The 23,457-nt window shown below is 38.8% G+C and overlaps 1 protein-coding gene across 2 annotated transcripts in view; it reads left to right on the plus strand.

Annotated features, from left to right (window-relative positions):
* Nucleotides 1-23,457, plus strand: part of LOC115222852 (myosin light chain kinase A-like) — a 126,445-nt gene that overhangs the window by 92,854 nt on the left and 10,134 nt on the right. For both annotated transcript variants that reach the window (XM_029793198.2, XM_036511811.1), the window contains exons 2-8: nucleotides 6,174-6,390; nucleotides 7,750-7,854; nucleotides 10,298-10,436; nucleotides 13,420-13,502; nucleotides 18,694-18,781; nucleotides 21,605-21,680; nucleotides 23,066-23,178. In XM_029793198.2, coding sequence (XP_029649058.1) covers nucleotides 6,196-6,390; nucleotides 7,750-7,854; nucleotides 10,298-10,436; nucleotides 13,420-13,502; nucleotides 18,694-18,781; nucleotides 21,605-21,680; nucleotides 23,066-23,178 — 799 coding nt within the window. In that variant the 5' untranslated portion in view covers nucleotides 6,174-6,195. The remainder of the gene's footprint in view (nucleotides 1-6,173; nucleotides 6,391-7,749; nucleotides 7,855-10,297; nucleotides 10,437-13,419; nucleotides 13,503-18,693; nucleotides 18,782-21,604; nucleotides 21,681-23,065; nucleotides 23,179-23,457) is intronic.

Below are 23,457 nucleotides of genomic sequence, written 5' to 3' on the forward strand. Positions count from 1 at the left end.
TTTCTACAAAAGCCATAGGTTTTTCTTGAGTATTTCTAAATGGCATGAATGGTTTGAATATTTTGTAGACATTATGAGATAGCTAGGGTATGGCTTTTTGTGCCTGCTACATGCTCATTCACATGACAATGGAAGAAATGCTTTTGTATAACAAATTTAAATATCGTTAAATTGGCTTTCAGATCCATTTCAGTTTTCTTCTGAAATGCATACAGTATAATCATTTATCTTTCACTTGCTGCAATCATTGGACTGTGACCATGCTGGGGCACTGCCTTGAAGGGCTTTGTCAAACAGATCAACCGCAGTGCTATTTTTTAAAGTCTGATACATATTCTATTGGTATCTCTTGATGAACTGCTAAGTTACAGGGATGTAAACAGACCGAAACACACACACACACATATTCTTTTACTTGTTTTAGTCATTTGCCTGCAGCCATGCTGGAACACCACCTTAAAGGGTCTTTTAGTCGAAGAAATCAACCCTAGGACTTGTTCTTTGTAAGCCTAGTACTTATACTATTGGTTTCTTTTGCGGAACTGCTAAGTTATGGGGTCATAAACACACCAACTTCGGTTGTCAAGCAATGATGGTGGGAACAAACACACACACATAAATACTTACATATGTGTGTATATATATATATACACACACAATGGGCTTCTTTCAGTTTCAGTCTACCAAATCCACTCACTTTGGTCGGTCAAAGGCTATAGTAGAAGATACTTGCCCAAGGTGCCATGCAGTGGGACTGAACCCAGAACCATGTGGTTAGGAAGCAAGCTTCTTACCACACAGCCACACCTATATACAAGTATATATATATATATATATATATATATGTATTGCTGCTGCTCGCTTAGCGCGCGGTGTGCTGGGTGGCATCATTTGAAGGCTAAACAACAAAAAAGCGCATTGTGACCAGTGATGTGTAGCAACATCTGATAGCCTGGTCAGTCATGTGATCACTGATAATATTGTATATATATATTATATATATATATATATATATATATATATATATCCCCACCACCAATACCGGATATCTCTATATTTTTGCTCCATCTATACCGGATGTTTTTCTCCCACCACCATTATAGGTGTCTACTCTTCGAACCCCCCTCCTCAATACACTATTTCACCATGCATTACCCTCTTGATATCCTACGTTCTACTTGCCTAAGAACTGTCATCATTTCTCTGAACCACCCCCTCCCCACTGGTGCTCCCCTATATTTCTGCCCCCCCCCCCCCCCCCCATAAAAAAGCACCATCCGAACGTGGCCGATGCCAGACCCCTCTGGCACCTGTGCAGGTGGCACGTAAAAAACACCCACTACACTCCGCGGAGTGGTTGGCGTTAGGAAGGGCATCTAGCTGTAGAAACACTGCCAGACTAGACTGGAGCCTGGGGCAGTCCCTAGTTCCCCAGACCCCGGTCGAAACCGTCCAACCCGTGCTAGCGCGGAAAACGGACGTTAAACGATGATGATGATGATGATGATGATGTAGGATAAAATTTTTTCGAAAAAAATTTTATCTATGGCCAGTATATTAAAAAAATACCTTTAAAGGTGAAATTTATAAATAAGGGCAAACAAAAAAATTTCTAATGCCAAATATGCCAAAATTAGACACCCTGTCCATAACCATATAATTTTTCACAATAATTTCAGCCCTAGAAACCATGACAAATCATACTGGAACTTGGTGCGGCACTTCGGCTTACCAGTTCCAGGCAAACCGTCCAACCAATGCCAGCATGGAAAGCGGATGTTTAATGGTGATGATGATGATGATGATGATAATGATATATATATTTCTCTTTTACTTGTTTCAGTCTGTTGACTGCGGCCATGCTGGAGCACCGCTTTTAGTCGAGCAAATGGACCCCAGGTCTTATTCTTTTGTAAGCCCAGTACTTATTCTATCGGTCTCTTTTGCCAAACCGCTAAGTGACGGGGACGTTAACACACCAGCATCGGTTGTCAAGCAATGCTAGGGGGACAAACACAGACACACAAACATACACGCACACATATATATATACATACACATATACGACGGGCTTCTTTCAGTTTCCGTCTACCAAATCCACTCACAAGGCTTTGGTCGGCCCGAGGCTATAGTAGAAGACACTTGCCCAAAGTTCCACACAGTGGGACTGAACCCGGAACCATGTGGTTGGTAAACAAGCTACTTACCACACAGGGCTTCTTTCAGTTTCTGTCTTCCAAATCCACTCACAAGGTTTTGTTCAGTTCAATATTGAAGACACTTGCCCAATGTGTCACGTGGTGGGATTGAACCCAAGCCCATGTGATTGGGAAGCAAGCTTCTTACCACATAGCCATGCCAGCTTCTAATATGTTTAAATATAGTCTGTGTATTTAATCATTTTCAAGAGAGCAGAGTAGTGTTTGAGGGAGAGACTTGACTGCAAGCTATCGTGGTTGTTGTGTTGTCCTAAACTGTAAGTCATCGACCTGCAGGTCAAATGACAGCGTAGAGGCTTCCTCATTGGCTGAGAATGGTTTCAGTCATTTGCTTAACAGTAGCTGATTGGTTAAGGGTGAAACACCTGTATTGCCAGGATTCGTTAGCGTAGAACTGACAGATACCTGACCAAAACTGATATGGAGTACATTGGTAATTTACGTGTGTATGTGTGTGTGTGTTTGTCAGTATATATGTGTGTATTTGTATACATATATGTTTGTGTGTGTGTATATATATATGTGTGTGTATCTAAGTGTATATGTGTATGTATATATATTTGTGTATATATGTGTGGGTGAATATGTATATGTGTGTGTGTTAGTGTATTTTTTGCATATATATCTATATGTATGTGTGTGTGTATATATATATGTGTGTGTGTGTATATATATATAATATATATATACACATTCATATATGCATATATATATATATATTCGTACATACAAGTATGTGTGTGTATATATATACATGTGTGTGTGTATATATATATATATGAATGTGTGTGTGTATATATATATATATATGTGTGTGTGTGTATACACATATATGTATATATACATATGTGTGTATATATATGAATGTGTGTATATATATGAATGTGTGTATATATGTGTGTGTGTTTGTGTATGTCTTTGTGTTTTTGTTCATCCGTCAACACCACTTGACAACTAATACCAGTGCTTTTATGTCCTCGTAACTTAGCAGTTCAGCTAAAGAGACTGAATAAAATAGAATAAGTACCAGGCTTAAAATTTTTTTTTTAAATAAGTACATGGGTCGATTAGTTCAACCAAAAAAATATAATATATTCCTCAAGGTAGTGCTCCAGCATGGCCGCAGTCCAAAGACTTCAAACAAGATTAAAGATAGAAGATGGAGTAACTACTTCATCTTTATTTCATGGTGACTTATAAAGACTACTGTTTATTCGACTAAACCTCGTTCCATAGATGAGACGCAAATTAGGACAACTGCTGTGATTGAGGATTGAAACGGAAATCAGCTGCAAAGCATATTTCTGTGGTATTTGAGAATTGCATCGTGGTTTGTGTATTTTATGTTGGAGGACATGTTTGTTGAAATTGGAGGGCGGCGAGCTGGCAGAAACGTTAGCACGCCCCGCGAAATGCGTAGCCGTATTTCGTCTGCCGTTACGTTCTGAGTTCAAATTCCGCCGAGGTCGATTTTGCCTTTCATCCTTTCGGGGTCGATTAAATAAGTACCAGTTATGCACTGGGGTCGGTATAATCGACTTAGTCCGTTTGTCTGTCCTTGTTTGTCCTCTCTGTGTTTAGCCCCCTTGTGGGTATTCAAGAAATATGTTTGTTGAAATTGGGGACTTCAAGAAAACACCTGTTTGAAAATAACGAAGTAGATGTTTATTTCATTTACCCTTTTATGCAAATTAGGTCTACCGTAAATACAAGTCGTGCATGTTTAAAATTGCACCTTGACCCTACGATGTGTGTGTGTGTCAGAGAGAATGTTTTTATAAATAAACTTTGAGGTGCCGAGTGTGTCAGTATTTCACAGAGAATGAAGGAAATCTTGAATGCAGAATAGTTGTAAGAACAGCTGAGAAGATTAGGTAAATACCCGGCCAGCTACCTGCTTCAGAGAATCGAACTCTGAACCTGCTCATTGGGAGGTACAGGGTTAAATTCTGGGTTGCAACATGCTGGCCTCTTTTTTTAGTCCTCTAAGCTATTTTCACAGCTATTCTGCATTTGAGACTTCCTTTATTTTTCTGTAAAGTCGTATGTGTGTATCTATCTATCTATCTATCTATCTATCTATCTATATATATATATATTATATATATATATATATATATCTACCTATCTATCTACCTATCTATCTATCTATCTATCTACTATCTATCTATTATCTATCTATCTAATATGATTAAAGTAAAAAAATTAAAATAAAGCTGAAGCAAATTTACACCAAATATATATTGCGTGTGTTTTTATTGGCTAAACTGGCAACATGACCATCCCCAAATACAACAACATATATATTACAGGCTTCTTTCAGTTTCTGTCTACCAAATCCACTTACAAGAGTTTGGTTGGCCCGAGACTATAGCAGAAGATACTTGCCCAAGGTACCATGCAGTGGGACTGAACCTGGAACCATGTAGTTGGGAAGCAAACTTCTTACCACACAGCCAGATATATATATATTATGTGTATATATATTATGTATATATATTATGTATATATATTATGTAATATATATATATATACATATATATATATACATACGTAACATACATACATATATATATATATATTATATATATATATATATATTATATATTATATATATATATATATAATATATATATATATATATATATATATATAGACATAATAACAGAAAGGCTCCAATTTCCAGTTTTCAGAGTTCCTCTTTCCAACCATCAGCTGGTAAACAAGCCTGGTTTTCTTTTGAACATCCTTTGTTTGAATTTTTTTTTTTCTGAAATCCAAAATAAAAAGGTTTGAAGAAAATACTTATCGTTATGTTCTTTCATTTTCAAAACGTCTGTGAACGACACATCCAAGCAGCTGCTTCAAGCTCATACTTGGGATTTCATTTCTGGTTCTCATGAAAATGTTATTCAAAACGTCTTAAAAAGCCATACAGCCAATGTCATGAAACTGCATTCTTGTTTGAGCAATTTTCCATACAAATGCTTTTTAAGTAATGTTTTTATTTTTTAAAAAGAAAAGCAAATGAGTGTGTGGGTTTTCGTTTTTGCGTGTGCCTGTGCAGACACATACGACTACACATGTGCACAATCGTACACACATATGCACAGAATTATATAGTCACGTACACATATACACATGTTATATATACATATATATGTATCCGCACACATAGACACACACCCACACATATTGTATCCTATAATTTATCACTTCTGATAAATCAACAGCTTCATATTTATATATATATATATATATATATATATATATATATATTATTATTATTACTATTATTATTATTATTATTATTATTATTATTATTATTGTTATTATTATTATTATTCATGATAAACTATGGAGAAAAAATCAGACATAACCTATTATAAATGTAAATTGTATAGAGTTCATAACACATTCGACAGGAAAATAAACATTTAAAATTGTTTTGTGTGTGTGTGTCATCATCATCATCATTTGATGTCCACTCTCCATGCTGGCATGGGTTAAATGGTTCGACTGAAACCGGTAAGCGTGAGAGCTGCACCAGGTTCCAGTCTGATCTGGCTTGGTTTCTGCAGCTGGATGCCCTTCCTAATGCCAACCACTCCAGGAGTGTAATGGGTGTTTCTATGTGCTACCAGCACAGGTGCCATTTACATGACACTGGCAGCGACCACGACTACAATCCACAGGTGCCGTTCACATGGCACCGACAACAACCACGACGATTCACAGGTGCCCTTTAAATAGTACCAGCATCAACCACGGCTATAATTCATGTGGCACCATTTACGTGGCACCATCAATGGCCATGACCATGATACACTGGTGCTCTTTAAATGGCACTGGCAACCAGCAACCACAACTACGATTCATGTGTGCCATTATATGGCACTGACATACATTTTAGCTCGTGTTTTTTTTTCTAATGTGATTGTAAATCTATTTCAGAAATGCGGAAAAAGCTCTAGCTATGTCTATAGCTTCTAATTCACAAACAGAGAAATTAGACGATGTGCCCCACTTAAGGCTGGATTCTGAGTCAAGTCTAGAAAATGCCTATCAAATAGGAGAGAAGATTGGCCAGGGTAGTTTTGGCAAGGTTTACAAAGTCACCGACAAAAAAACTGGTGAGAGATGGGCCATGAAATGCATCAGTAAACAAAAGGTAAGACCCTCTCTCTCTCTCTCTATCTACCTCTTCACTCTCTCCCTCTTTGCTCCCTTTCTCTTTCCCTCTCTCCTTTTTCTTCTATCTATCTACCTCTTCTCTCTCTCCCTCTTTGCTCCCTTTCTCTTTCCCTCTCTCCTTTTTCTTCTATCTCCTTCTCTCATCTCCTCCCCCTCTTTATCATTCTATCTCTCTCTTTATTTTCAGTATATTGCTTACTGGAGCGCACTCTGGCTATCTCTCTAGCGACCGGGTGTTCGCGACTGAGGATGAGCGAATCTAGCCCAAAACAAAGTCAGTCTTGCGATCCCGTCATCTGCTAGGTTCGCTCCCCTGCTTGCAGGCAGCACCTATAACCAGCTGGCAGAAGATCTGCCTGGGGTTAAAATAGTAGTAACATTGAACAGCCACTTTTTGATGTAGTGATTAACATTACTCGTTAGTATAGTTACTACCCTCATCTCTTATTGACATTTTTATAACTAACTACTTTGCTTATATATGTGTGTGTATGTATATATATGTATATATATATGTGTATATATATGTATATATATATGTGTGTGTATATATATATATATATATATATATATACATATGTATGTATGTATGTATGTATATATGAAATTAAATAGATGATGAGGGAACTAGAAATTATGTAATGAACTTCATTAGCTTACAGCTGTTTCTGCTGTAGAACGCAATGCATTCAGAGCTTTGTCAATTACTTTATTTCTTACTATATTATGCTCTGTATTCACCTAATGTCTTTTACTGAAATATATATATATATATATTGAGTTCTAACATCAGGTTATTAATACCACTATGCCCATGTGAAATATTAAGATATATATATATATATATATATATATCAGAAGAAATGAGGTACTCAGAAAATCTGAAGAATTCACTAGAGTGGATGCAAGCGCTAATATATGATTTATAAAAAACATGTGACATATTAATAAAAATCTGTAAATATAAAACCATCCAGATTTCTGAGTACCTTATGTACCTTATTTCTTCTAATATATAATACCTGTACATCTCCAAACGTTCTAATATATATATCATCATCATCGTCGTTTAACGTTCATTCCCCATGCTAGCATGGGTTGGACGGTTCGACTGGGGATCTGGGAAGCCAGAAGGCTGCACCAGGCTCCAGTCTGATCTGGCAGTGTTTCTACAGCTGGATGCCCTTCCTAACACCAACCACTCCGAGAGTGTAGTGGGTGCTACACACACACACATACATATATATGTGGCGATGAACTTTACTTGTTAGCATAATTACTTCTCTCATTCCTTATTCTTGTGTGTCTATATTTTGGTTTGTTTTCTGTTCCACAGTCTGGCAGTGCACCGACACAGTTGTTTGAGAGGGAAGTGGCAATATTAAAGAGAGTGAGGCATGAAAACATTATCATGTTGAAGGAAGTTTTTGAAACGCACGATGTAAGTTAAGTTTGTTTCAAGTTCTAATGTCTTCTTTTATTAAGGATTGAATGTTGGTGAAGCAGCGAGGCTGGCTCTGTATGGTCAGTCAACCCATTAGAAGAATTATTCTATTCAGTCACATTCATATACTCTGCTATGTTGCAAAAAAGTGGAAGGACACATTGTGCAGTGTACTTATATCATCCTTATCGTCCTCATCATTAGCATTATCATCATCTTTTTAGCTCTTACCCCTGATTAGCTGGTTTTGCTTACTATTCAAATTTATCCACATGTCCCTCCTGTCATCTATATAAGATAATTCTTATATGCTTTGACACTCCCATCTAATAAGCACTATATTTTGTGGAAAATTCATTGAGTATTCACTAACTAAAACTGATTACCTGTATGTTAATTATGTTCTTGCAATGGCAGTGAACTGGCAGAAATGTTAGATGCTGGGCGAAATGCTCAGTAGTATTTTGTCTGCCTTTGCATTCTGAGTTCAAATTCCACTGAGGTTGATTTTGCCTTTCATCCTTTTTTTCGGGTTCAGTCTCACTGAACCCGAAACCATGTGGTTGGGAGGCACGCTTCTTACCACTCTGTGTGACAGAGAGAGAAGGAGAGAATGGTAAACATGCTTCTCAGGAATTGTGGGCCATCTTTATTAGAATGACTAGCTCTTAATCCTAAAAGAGTGTCAACCCTCACAACAGACAGATTCAGAAAAAAAACCTCCAGAACTTCTTTAACCCTTTTATTACCAACCCGGCTGAAACCGGCTCTGGCTCTGAGTACAAATGTCTTGTTTTCATAAGTTTTGAATTATAATCTTCCACCAAACCTTAGTCTCAATTTATGTTCCTAACACTATCTTAATGATAACTAATTCATTTTACTAAATTCTTTGTTATATTTGAAGTAACTGAAAGAAACACAGAGAATCTCAAAATAAATACAGTAACGAAAGGATTAAGGACTTCAGTTTCCAAGTAATCACTGAAGCCCATACCATGAAATCAGTTGTCTAGATGTTATCCCTGGACCTCTCCGATATTGTTTTTACCCTCACTGTAACTGTAATGAGACTTAATTATTTACTTAGACATTTGGCTTCCCAACTCTCAACCAAACATTATCTAAAATCACATCCTAAACATCTTACACAAACTTTCTCATCTATCATCTAATGAACATATATTCCACACTGCATACCATTATTACTATGAAGCCCTCATCAGAAGCAGCTTTAAGGATAAAATCCATTTCATATCAAGACCTACTTCTTACCCTAATAAAGACAAGAATAAATAAAAGAGCGTGATCTGGTGCTCCCTTCACTTGGCTCAAATCTTCTTTTAACTCCTTAAGAAACTTTTCATCTTAAACCATAAATACCACCAGCTATTTAGTGAAAAGCTACTCTTGAATATTTATACTCTACTACCCCAAAAGCCAACTGCAATTCTGCTCATTGTAACTCTTTGAAAATTAATACTGTGCATCCACTATATTCCTAACAACTGCGCCTTAGATTCTGACTTCATGAATAAGTATATTGTATACCAATGTCTGGTTACTACTAAAGACAACATAAACACTTATGTTGGTATGACCTCAAATCAATTTAAACCAAGATTTTATTCCCACATGGATTCCTTTAAAAACAGCAAATGCAAACAAACTTCTTTGGCTACATAGATTTGGTTATTAAAGGATAACTTAAGACCATATCATCTTAAATGAAGCATACATCCTACAGCTAAAGCATATAAGAAGAATAATAACCCTTATGATCTTTATACAATAGAGGGCTTCCTTAATATATTTTGTAAAGACTCTTTTATTCAAATGTCATTCAGAGGATGAGTTCAAGCTGCAGTAGCAGAAAATTCATGATGTAGGAGTGGCGCAGGAGTGACTGTGTGGTAAGTAGCTTGTTTACCAACCACATGGTTCCGGGTTCAGTCCCACTGCGTGGCACCTTGGGCAAGTGTCTTCTGCTATAGCCCCGGGCCGACCAATGCCTTGTGAGTGGATTTGGTAGACGGAAACTGAAAGAAGCCCGTCGTATATATGTATATATATATATGTGTGTGCGTGTATGTTTGTGTGTCTGTGTCTGTCCCCCTAGCATTGTTTGACAACCGATGCTGGTGTGTTTACGTCCCCGTCACTTAGCGGTTCGGCAAAAGAGACCGATAGAATAAGTACTGGGCTTACAAAAGAATAAGTCCTGGGGTCGAGTTGCTCGATTAAAGGCGGTGCTCCAGCATGGCCGCAGTCAAATGACTGAAACAAGTAAAAGAGTAAAGAGTAAGAGTATAGATTTTGCGAGCCAACCAGTGTGTGTATGTGTGTCTGTGAAGAAAGATAGTTAAAAATAAAAGTGTAAATATGAATAAAATTTTTAAAAATAAATTATGTATTTGTGTATAATCTTGTGTTTCTACAGAAAGTCTTTCTAATTATGGAATACTGTAGCGGCGGAGAACTGGGCAAGCAACTGAGTGCTGCAGTGAAGTTTGATGAAGCTATTGTCAAGAACGTCATGACTTCTCTAGTGAGTGCAATATCCTATCTTCATAAATGTGGTGAGTTGAACCTGTAAACCAGACTCCATTGTAAGGTAAAACCACCCTCTCTAACCATTCACCCACTTGCCCGTCCCCCACCACCCACAAACAGAATAGATATGAGGTTTACAGTATTTCTGTTATATGTGTGCATGTATCTACGTATCAAACGTTGTTTTTTAACATCAGCTTTCCATGCCGGCATGGGTTGGACAGGTTGTTACAGTCAGTGGCAGCACATATTCAAGGGGTGCTGCTCACCTAGACAGGCCATGGGACCGCATGTTGATTGCACTTCACTTTTGGTTTCATTTCTCAGGATGGATTAACCCCACCACCGACCTCAACAACACCCACTTTACAGAGTGTTCTGTGTGCTTTTTTTTTCATGGCACCAGCATTAGAGAAGTAGTCATGTCCTCAACACAACTAAAGGAACCTCACAGCCCCACATTTTTTGGTCACTTGCCAGCCTCTTTACTGAGTGAGAAACATGAGTGACAGAGACACGAATGATAGTGATCAGCGGGATATATGATAGAAGAAAAGTGATAGGAGTAATTCGGTATAATAAGATTGTGACCTCTCTTCTTGTTGACCATAGATGAAAGTCCTTCAACTTTTTGCTGGACAACCCCTGCACAGAAGAACTGTTTATTGTGATCAAACGTTTGTATTGTATATTAGTCCACTCCTTTTATCAGAATGGATATTGCCTGTTCAAGCAAGTGCATGATATGCTAACTGTCATATACTGAAGTGATTGCCAGGGCAACGGGAAAAGAAGTGTTTTGCTCCAGAATACAACACACTGCCTTGTCTGGGAATTGAAACCACAATCTTGATATGAACCCACATGAGACTGACCTTTGGTTTATAATAGAAACTTCTTGTTTTAAAGGGATTTATTCTTTCTTTTACTTGTTTCAGTCATTTTGACTGTGGCCATGCTGGAGAACCACCTTTTTAGTCGAGCAAATCGACCCCAGGACTTATTCACTGTAAGCCTAGTACTTATTCTATCGGTCTCTTTTGCTGAACCACTAAGTGACGGGGACGTAAACACACCAGCATCAGTTGCCAAGCGATGTTGGGGGGACAAACACATACACACTCATAAATATATATATATACATATATATGACGAGCTTCTTTCAGTTTCCGTCTACCAAATCCACTCACAAGGCTTTGGTCAGCCCGTGGCTATAGCAGAAGACACTTGTCCAAGGTGCCACACAGTGGGACTCAACCTGGAACCATGTGGTTCGTAAGCAAGCTACTTACCACACAGCCACTCCTGCATCTATGTAAATTAAAACCTTCCTTCGAACTGTCCGGTTCATTTATGCTTCAAACACAAGCTTAATTACAACAAAGTTATTTCATTAAATTGTTCTTTATTAACAAAATTAATTGAAAGAAAAGCCATGAGTGGCTGTGTGGTAAGTAGCTTGCTAACTAACCACATGGTTCCGGGTTCAGTCCCACTGCGTGGCATCTTGGGCAAGTGTCTTCTGCTATAGCCCCGGGCCGACCAATGCCTTGTGAGTGGATTTGGTAGACGGAAACTGAAAGAAGCCTGTCGTATATATGTATATATATATGTGTGTGTGTTTGTGTTTGTCCCCCCAACATCGCTTGACAACCGATGCTGGTATGTTTACGTCCTCGTCACTTAGCGGTTCGGCAAAAAGAGACCGATAGAATAAGTACTGGGCTTCCAAAGAATAAGTCCCGGGGTCGAATTGCTCGACTAAAGGTGGTGCTCCAGCATGGCCGCAGTCAAATGACTGAAACAAGTAAAAGAGTAAAGAGAGTATTTCATCAGAAATATGGTAAGAAAAGGGTTAAAGGGATCAAACTTAAAACCTTCCATCCAAATTTCATGTTAATTTTTTTCCAAAAACCAGCTTAATGAATGACAAAATTATTTAACTACATTCATTATTTTCAAAATTAATTAAAACAAAGGCAGTATATTTCAACAAAAATACGGTAACAACAGAGTTACAAAGTTTAAAACTTAATTTTATTGGCTCCTTTGATACCAGTCCACCTAAGAATGCTCCTCGTTCTGTATACATGCTTTTTATTTTAATGTGGCTTAACCCTTTAGCATTCAAACCGGCCATATCCGGCCAATAGTATTCTGCCTGTTTTATGTTCAAACTGGCCAGATCTGGTCTCTCACACCAACCCTACAATATTGTTTTAAAAATTAACAGTTACCTCATCAAAATCTCAAAGCTACAAGATAATGCATGATTAGTTCAAAACAATGTGGATAAAAAAGGATTAATTTTGGTAGAATAATGCAAACACTAAAGGGTTAAAGGATAGGTTTTCATCGAAATCTGATATTAATTTATGTTCCAAACACCAGCTTGTTAATGACAAAGTTATTTCAGTAAATTCTTCATGGTTTTCGAAACTAAAGGGTTAAGTAATTCTTTGGAATACTGAACAAAGCCTTTCTGAATTCTTTTGATACCAACGCACCTAAAACTGTCCTTAAATTCCTTGATGCAAGTTCTTTGCTTTAAAAGGATCAAAATTAAAAACTTTCATCAAAATTTCATTTAAATTTAGGTTTCAAAGCACCAGCTTAACAAGGGCAAAGTTATTTGATTAAATTCTTCATCACTATCATTTAGCATCTGCTTTCCATGCTGGCATGGGTTGGATGGTTTGACATGGAGCCGTCCAGGCTAGGAGCTGTCCAGGCTCCAGTTATCTGTTGTGGCATGGTTTCAACGGCTGGATGATGCCCTTCCTAATGCCAACCACTTTACAGAGTGTACTGGGTGCTTTTTACATGTCACCATCATGGGTGTATTTACACAGCACTTTGTGCCCCATTAGGAGACTCACAAAAATCTTTTTCGACGAATACTTCGGAGTTTTCTAGAAAACTCAATAAGCGAATAACTGAATAACTGCTTGCGTCCTCAGCGTTTGCGTTTCTGGTGGAAATAACCTGAGCATTTCCTTCCATTTGCAGGTGTAGTCCATCGAGATTTAAAACTCTCCAACATTTTGCTTACCATAGAACCAAAAATTGAAGACAAAGCCTACTTCATTAAGGTAAGTGTGTGTGTGTGGGGAGGTTTGTTGTTGTTGTTGTTCTTGTCATTACCATTATCATTGTCGTTGTTGTTGTTGTTGTTATCATTGTTATTGCTGTTGTTGTCATCAGCAGCATCTACATCACAGGTGGCAGCAGCAGTGCTGTTGTCATCTAGTCCTAGGTCAGACTTTTCCACCAGATCTCTGTTATCGCTCTTGCTGCTTTTTTTTAGCCCTAGGTCAGACCTGATCCACTAGATCTCTGTTATTGCTCTCGCTGCTTTTTTTTAGCCCTAGGTCAGACCTGATCTACCAGATCTCTGTTATTCTTTTTACTATTGTTATTTTTAGCCCTAGGTCAGACCTGATCCACTAGATCTCTGTTATTGCTCTTGCTGCTTTTTTTTAGCCCTAGGTCTGTCCTGATCTACCAGATCTCTGTTATTCTTCTTACTATTGTTATTTTTAGCCCTAGGTCAGACCTGATCCACTAGATCTCTGTTATCGCTCTTGCTGTTTTTTTAGCCCTAGGTCAGACCTGATCTACCAGATCTCTGTTATTCTTCTTACTATTATTTTTTTTAGCCCTAGGTCACAGCTGATCCACCAGATCTCTGTTATTGTTCTTGCTCTAGTTTTTTTAGCCCTAGGTCAGACCAGATCCAGCAGACCTCTGTTATTGTTGATGTTGCCATTGTTATATGTTGTTGTTGTTGTTGTTTTATTTTGTCTTCTTTTTACAAGAGTAAAAGAATTTAATTTCTGTCTCGTCTGAGAAAGCGAAAGTTTCAGGAATAAGAAAAAAAATGACAACTAAAATAGAGACAAAATAAACTTTTAATCTTATTTGCATCTGATTTGCATCTAAGTTAGCTAAATTAGATGCAAATGAGATTAATGTATGCTAATGTGTAATGGATACAAATAATAACACATAATGAATAACAGAAATGTAATAATTACCATTTTTCTGATTATTTAACCATCACCTCAACCATCATCATCATCACCACCATCACTGTCACTATCACCACCAGCATCACTATCACCATTATCAATACCATCGACATCTTTTGTCTCATTGTCTGATACACTGTGACAGTGTGATTTGATCACTTGACACCCACCCACACACACAGACACACACACACGTGTACATATATATATATATATATATATATATATAGATATCATCATCATCATCACTTTACATCCTCTATCGCATGCTTGCATGGGTCGGATGGAATTCCATCTAAGCAGATTTTCTTCAGCCCTGTGCTCTTCCTGTCACCAACTCTCACTTGTCTCCAAGCAAAGTGATATTTCCCCCCCCCCCATGAACCAGAAATGCTTTCATGGAAGACCAGAAACGAATGACACTGCTTGTATGAAGGTGACACTCGTTTACATCTGTCATGTGATGTGAAGACGAGGCAGTACAAAGACGCACGCACATATGATGAGTTCTTTTAGTTTCTGTCTATGTTGACCCAAGGAGACGTGGGATGAAGTGGTGAGAAGGGGTCTGCGGGTTCTTGGCCTCACTAAGGAAATGACAAGGGACCAGGAGATGTGGCAATTTGCTGTACTTGATAAGCAAACTAAGTAAAATGTCTTCCACACATACAGGCTGGCACTTTTCAGGTGCCAGTGCCATGCAAAATACACTCGTGCCGGTGCCACTTAGAAAGCACCCACGATGGGGACATGTAAAAAGCACCCAGCACACTCTGGAAAGTGGTTGGCATTAGGAAGGGCATCTGGCCATAGAAAGCATGTTACAACAGACAGTGGGAGTTTAGACAGCCCCACCCCTGTTAGCCAGCTCCATGTCAAACTGCCCAATCCATGCCAGCATGGAAAGTGGATGTTAAACGATGGTGATGGTGGTGGTGGTGGTGGTGGTAATCCACAGACACACATGCGTTTAACTTAGTTTTCAGGGAGATTCAATGCGACACAGAATGTAACAAGGCTGGCCCCTTTGAATTACGGGTACAACTGATATTTGCCAGCTGAGTGGACTGGAGCAATGTGAAATGGAGTGTCTTGCTCAAGGACACAACAGACCACCAGGAATTGAACACACAACTTTACGATCGTGAGTCGAACGTCCTAACCACAAAGCCTTTCACTTTCACAATACATACACACACATGGAGATAAATGTTGCCGTCTCACAAACAATGCCACTCGTTTCCGGTATTCCAGGTAAATATGTCCAGCTAAGAGGAAATGTTTCCTCGCTTGAAAAGAGATGAGGGTTGGCGACAGGAAGAGCACCAGGCCGTAAAAGACATGCTTCAATGAATTCCATCTGACCTGCTCAAGCATGGAAAAGTGGATGATGTTGATGATGATGATGATGATATATACATGTGTGTGTGCATAAATTTATATGTATGTGTATTTATATGTATGTATGTATATATATGTATATGTGCGTGTATATATGTGCATATATATATATATATATATATGTATGTATATGTGCGTGTATATATGTGCATATATATATATATATATATATATGTAAATATAGATGCATATATATGTGTGTGTGTGTAAATATATATGTATATGTATGTATGTGTATATATATATATATATGTATATATACATATATATGATATTTAATGGTCATTTGCTTATTGAATCAATTGTTATGTCATGTAGGAGACAAAAGCACGAGAAAAGACGCGATTTAATTATCTGAATAATTTAAGTCGTTATAGCAATAATTCATCTCAGAATATGGACAATTGATCGATAATTACTAACACCTAACAGACATAGCCACCAACAGATATCACATATGACCACCAGAGGCTAATGAACATAAGCACTAAAAGTTAACGAACGTAAGCACTAATAGTTAACGAACGTAACTACCAGTAGCTATTGGTTACAGGCACAACAACAATGACAACAAAAACAAGGAGAAAAGGTCATGGCTTTGATTTGATAAATCATCATCATCATCATTTAACGTCCACCTTTCCTTGCTTGCATGGGTCAGGAGGAATTTGTTGAGGCAGATTTTTTTATGGCTAAATGCCTTTCTTGTCATTAACCCTCATCTGTTTGCAATTAAGGTGATATTTTCTTATAGCTAGACATGCTTTTAGATGGAAGACTAGAAACAAATAAACTTTCTTTTTATTATTATTATTATTATTATTATTATTGTGAAGGCGCATGGCTCAGTGGTTAGAGCATCGAGCTTACGATCGTGAGGTTGTCAGCTCGAATCCCGGACCGGGCTGCGTGTTGTGTTCTTGAGCAAGACACTTTACTTCACGTTGCTCCAGTTAACTCAGCTGTAGAAATGAGTTGCGACGTCACAGGTGCCAAGCTGTATCGGCCCCTTTGCCTTTCCCTTGGATAACACTGGTGGCATGGAGAGGGGAGACCAGTATGCATGGGCGACTGCTGGTCTTCCATAAACCACCTTGCCCAGACTTGTGACTAGGAGGGTAACTTTCTAGGTGCAATCCCATGGTCAGTGTCGTGACCGAAGGGGGTCCCTAAATTATTATTATTATTATCATCATTATTATTATTATTATTATTATTATTATTATTATTCTCTCCGTGAGTGTAGTGGGTGCTTTTTACGTGCCACTGGCACAGGAGCCAGAGGAGGCTGACAAACGGCTACGATCGGTCGGTGCCTTTACGTGTCACTGACACGGATGCCAGTCAGGCGGCGCTGGTATCTGCCACGTTTGGACGGTGCTTTAACGTGTCACTGGCACAGGTATCTTAACTACAATTTCCATTTGATTTTCATTTTGATGTTGGTGTTAACGTACTTGACTTAATAGGTCTCCTCAAGAACAGCAGGTCACTCTACGATCCAAGGTTAGCACAGCAGGCCATCCTGCAAGCCATGAACTCACTTCATTTGTCGGGTCTTCGAAGTCACAGCATTATCTCCAGAGGTCTACGTAACCGGTTTCCACTCATAAAACATTGGTCATCATAGGGCTGTAGTAAAAGACAGTTGCCCACGGTGTCATGCAGTGGGACTGAACCTGAGACTGCATGGCTGGGAAGCTAGCTTTTTAACCACACAGAAACTTTAAGATTTTAAACTGATCCCTAAATGTCTAAAACTCCCATGTTTTAATGTGTGTGTGATGTGAAAACCCCACACAAGTAAAACAGGAAGCAGTAAGGTATATTGGAAACAAACAGATAATATATAAACATTCCGAACATGGCCAGCGCTGCTTTGGCTGGCATCCGTGCCGGTGGCACTTAAAAAACACCAATCAATTGTGGCCGTTTCCAGCCTCCACTGGCCCCTGTGCCGCTGGCATGTAAAAAGAACCCACTACACTCACAGAGTGGTTGGCATTAGGAAGGGCATCCAGCTGTAGAAACACTGCCAGATCAGACTGGAGCCTGGTGCAGCCATCTGATTCGCCAGTCCTCAGTCAAATCGTCCAACCCATGCCAGCATGGAAAGTGGACGTTAAATGATGAGGATGATGAGTTCAATAAAGGCAACAACACAACAGAAAGTGCAAGGAATATTAATACAGTTTATGGGGATCGGACAATAAGCATGAGCCAGTATCAATCGTGGTTCCAGAATTTCCGAGCTGGAAACTACAGCCTAGAAGATGAGCCTCATCCTGGAAGACCTGTAGAGCTTGACAAGAAGGTCCTGCAAAACCTGGTGGAACAAAATCCCATTGCAAATGTTGAGGAACTCACAGAGAAGCTTGGATTTGGTCACTCAAGCAGTTATTCAAAGAAAAACGACCATCTTTGGTTTCAAGACGAAAGGTATTCTTCCATCAAGATAATGCTCAGCCACATACAGCAAGGATGACATTCCAAAGGCTGAAGCAGTTTTGATGGGAAATGGTACCCCCACCCACCATAATCATCAGACATTACCCCATCTGATTATCATTTATTCCGCAGTCTTCAAAATCATTTGGATGGAAAAAATATGAATTCTGTAGAGGAGGTCAGAACAGTACTGGAAGAGTATTTTTCGTCACAGACAAGTGAATTTTAGAAGAAGGGTCTTGCAAGTGTACCAGATGGATGGAAGAGCGTTGTAGAAAATGAAGGAGAGTATATTTTAGATTAAAAAAGAATTTTGTTTATCTTAATTTTCAAAAATGAAAGAAGTATTAAAAAAACTGCATTATTTATGGGATGACCCAATTTGTCTTATTTTGTTCTGCAGGTAACTGATTTTGGTCTCTCTGTTGTTAAAGAAGGGGTTCGTCCAGAAAACATGTTAAATTCCTTTTGTGGCACATTGAATTACATGGGTGAGTTGTTGTTCTTGTGTTGTTGTTGAGCCACCCATCCATCCTCTCAATCAAGCGGAATCGTTCCATCATCCCAAACACCCCGTCACAACTATTTTCATCACTTTCCTATTCCATCTGATCCCTCCCAGCCTCTCTTCCAAAATCTGAATAGTTATATAGCTCCTCTACAGTTTGAAACTTGTTCTGACCCTTTTTCTCTCATGTTTCAGCCCCTCATCTCTTAGCATAAAACCACTCCCCTCAGGGTTCAATTTTTCAGTTGAGTATTGACCTCACCAAAGCTGATGGCATAAGAAAAGCACCCAGTACACTCTGTAAAGTGGTTGGCATTAGGAAGGGCATCCACCTATAGAAACCATGCCAAAGCAGACCTCAATGGTGTCACCTACAAAGCACCCAGTACACTCTGTAAAGTGGTTGGCATTAGGAAGGGCATCCACTTATAGAAACCATGCCAAAGCAGACCTCACTGGTGTCACCTAAAAAGCACCCAGTACACTCTGTAAAGTGGTTGGCATTAGGAAGGGCATCCACTTATAGAAACCATGCCAAAGCAGACCTCACTGGTGTCACCTAAAAAGCACCCAGTACACTCTGTAAAGTGGTTGGCATTAGGAAGGGCATCCACTTATAGAAACCATGCCAAAGCAGACCTCACTGGTGTCACCTAAAAAGCACCCAGTACACTCTGCAAAGTGGTTGGCATTAAGCTAAAGGAACCATACCAAAGCAGACACTGGAGCACAATGCAGTCCTTGGATCTATCGGACCCTGTCAAACCATGCAACAGATGCCAGCAAGGAAGATGGCCAATGCTTATGGTGTTGATGATGATGATATATATATATATGTGTGTGTGTATGTATATAGTAAAGTCAATAAGAAGATTACAATGAATGGCTGTGTCAGAGTGGAAAATCCAGCATTTTTGACAGGGTCCTTCTTCAGTTGCAGTCAGTTTTTTTTTTATGTTTGACCAACATAAAACTCTGCCATCTCTCATTCATTTCCCTGAACAAGGCCTCTGTTGGACGGTTGGTTGGTTGATTGGCTAGTTGGTTGGTTGATTGATTGGTCATTTGGTTGACTACTTGGTTGGTTGGTTGGTTGGCTGGTCAGTTGGTTTGTAAGAAAAAGGCACCCAGAAGTGGGGAGTAATGGAAGTTCTAGAAAAGAAAGATTGGGAATTTAGAAGGGCTAAGAAGGAGTATTTGGTAATATATGGGGATCCAAGAGATGAAACAGCAAAATGATCTACTCGGAACATTAAGAGAGGTGGACTGAAGTGTGTTTCCATGAAGCCTTGGCATATAACCTGTAAGTTCAGCAAAATTATGGTAATGGCACAAAGAATGAAGGAGAGAGAGGGGGGGAGGTATAGGGATAAAATGAAGATTCTAACCCCATGGTTAGAATTGTGGATGCTTCTGCCATAAACAACAGATGAGGCTTCCACAATTTCTTGCCAGATGACCTACACAAAGGATTTGTTTTTAGTGAAAGCACCCATGTGTTGAGTTAGTTTTTAACGTTTCGACTGGTATACTCTCCAACCTTCATCAGGTGTCTTGGGGAAATTTCGAACCTGGCTTCTCATTTCTAAGGTATTGTTCAATGTTATTATTATCATTATTATTATTATTATTATTATTCAGGTCACTGCCTGGAATTGAGCTCGGAATCTTGGGGTTAGTAGCCTGCGCTCTTAACCACTATGCCATGTGCTCGTTGGCAATTATGGAGTGAATTTTTAGGGCAGTGTCACGTAAAAGTGCCTGTGCAACGCCACATAAACGCATCCAGCACACTCTCTAAAGGGCATCCAACACACCCTCTAAAGGGCATCCAGCTGTAGAAACCAAATCAGGCTGGAGTCTGGTGCAGCTCCCCAGCTGGGTTGGATGGTCAAATCATCCAACCCATGCTAGCATGGACAATGGACATTAAATGATGATGATGATGATGATCAAATGTCTGTGCTGTACATTAGCTCATTTCTGCCATCATATTGATGTTGCCTGAACAGGGGCCCCATGGTGTACTACACATTAGATGTTGAAGTGGTTGCAGGACAACATGAGAGCAAGTGTTTGCTCAAGAATACAACACACCACTCAGTCCTGGAATTGAAATCACGGTCTTGTGATTGTGAGTGCAACACCCTTCTCACTTGGCCACATGCCTTCATGGAGAGTAGAATTGAAGGTTGGGAATTGAAAGGCGGCGAGCTGGCTGAAATGCTAGCATGTCAGGCGAAATGCTTAGCGGTATTGCGTCTGTCTTTACGTTCTGAGTTCAAATTCTGCCGAGGTTGCCTTTGCCTTTCATCCTTTCGGGTCAATAAATTAAGTACCTATTTCTTTATTATCTACAAGGGGCTAAACATAGAGGGGACAAACAAGGACAGACATAGGTATTAAGTCGATTACATTGACCCCAGTGCGTAACTGGTACTTAATTTATCGACCCCGAAAGGATGAAAGGCAAAGTCAACCTCGGCGGAATTTGAACTCACAACGTAACGACAAGCGAAATACCGTTAAGCATTTCGCCCGGCGTGCTAACGTTTCTGCCAGCTCTCCGCTGGGGTCGATAATTTAAGTACCAGTTACACACTGGGGTTGATGTAATCAACTTAATCCCTTTGTCTGTCCTTGTTTGTCCCCTCTATGTTTAGCCCCTTGTGGGCAATAAAGAAATAAGAATTGAAGGTTGGGATAATCCCCATGTTTAGATAGAGGCTTTGTATTGCTATTTATTTGAGAACATAATGACTTGACATCTTTACATAACATTATATTTTTTTCTTTTCTGACACAGCACCAGAAATTGCCGAAAATAAAAACTACAGTCAGCAGTGTGATGTCTGGGCCTTGGGTATCATTACATATCAGTTGTAAGTTGTAAAGATTCCTTGCTTTTATAGCTGCACTTCACCTCTGACCAAAATCTAAGCTCAGGCTCAAATGTAGATCTAAACTCAACCACAAAATCCAGTCTTCACTCAAACTACACACAAACTGTGTCTCAGCTATATCAGTTCAATATTTGCATTACACTTGATAAAATGATCAGTTGTAAATTCTAAAGATTCCTTGCTTTTTTAGCTGCACTTCAACTGTAGCTAAAATCTAAATTCAAACCCAAACTCAAACACAGGTCTAAACTCAAATACAAAATCTAGTCTTCACTCAAGCTACACCTCAGCTACACCAGTTGAGTATTTGCATTACACTCAACAAAGTGAGCTTCTGAACCCTTTTGATACCAACCTGGCTGAAACCACCTCTAGTTCTGTAGTACAAATGTTGTTTCCATAAGTTTTGAATTAAAATCTTCCACCAAACCTTAGTCACAATTTATGTTCTTGACACTAGCTTATTAATAACTAAGTTATTTTACTAAATTGTTTGTTTTATTTAAAGTAATTGAAAGAAACACAGAGCATCTCAAAATAAATACGGTAACAAAAGGGTTAAAATATATAATAGAGAAACAAGTCTTAACCCTTTTGATATCAACCTGCCTAAAACCGTCTCTGGCCCCATGGTACAAATGTCTTGCTTTCATAAATTTTTAATTATAATCTTCCACCAAACCTTAGTTACAATTTATGTTCCTAACACTAGCTGAATGATAACTAAGTTAGTTTACTAAATTCTTTGTTATATTTAAGATTAATTGAAAGAAACACAGAGTATCTCTACAGAAATATGTATATAATAGAGAAACAAGTCTTAACCCTTTTGATATCAACCTGCCTAAAACCGTCTCTGGCCCCATGGTACAAATGTCTTGCTTTCATAAATTTTTGATTATAATCTTCCACCAAACCTTAGTTACAATTTATGCTCCTAACACTAGTTTAATGATAACTAAGTTAGTTTACTGAATTCTTTGTTATATTTAAATTCAACTTGGGACTGGAACAATAGAATGATTGCCTTACAGAATTAATTCTCATCCGTCCTTCATTTCTGATCAAACACCACCAAGGCAAACAGTCATTATAGGTGTATTGTAGTCATGCTATTTAGCTCTCTTTATTTTTGGGCTGCAGGGACAATTAGCCCTCCACAGAAGGTAGCCTAAAAGTCCGCACAAAGGGCAGCTTTTGAGCTAGTTATTTGTAACTCTAAGCAACATTCAAGCTTTACAACAATGACACTACACTTACACAACAAAGACACACAAGAGACCACAGCCTTAGCTTCGTTAATCCCAACTCATATTATTCGTCCTTTATTTATATATTTTCTAAACTTTTTTGTCTTCCGACAGACTCTGCGGTTATACACCCTTTTATGCCAATGATGAGAAAGAATTGATTAAGAAAATAAAAATCGGGAAAATTGTATTTAATTCACCTGAGTGGGACAATGTCAGCAGTGAAGGTTGGTTGTTACCTGTTGCTCATGATTTTTGTAGTCATATGTAAATCAGGGATATGTTTATGTGTATCTATTTCTCTACTACCCACAAGGGGTTAAACACAGAGAGGACAAACAAGGACAGGCAAACGGATTAAGTCGATTATATCGATCCCAGTGCGTAACTGGTACTTATTTAATCGACCCCGAAAGGATGAAAGGCAAAGTCGACCTCGGCGGAATTTGAACTCAGAACGTAATGTCAGACGAAATATGGCTACGCATTTCGCCCGGCGTGCTAAC

Source organism: Octopus sinensis, linkage group LG21 (genome assembly GCF_006345805.1).
Source record: "Octopus sinensis linkage group LG21, ASM634580v1, whole genome shotgun sequence".
NCBI classification, from domain to species: Eukaryota; Metazoa; Mollusca; class Cephalopoda; order Octopoda; family Octopodidae; genus Octopus; species Octopus sinensis.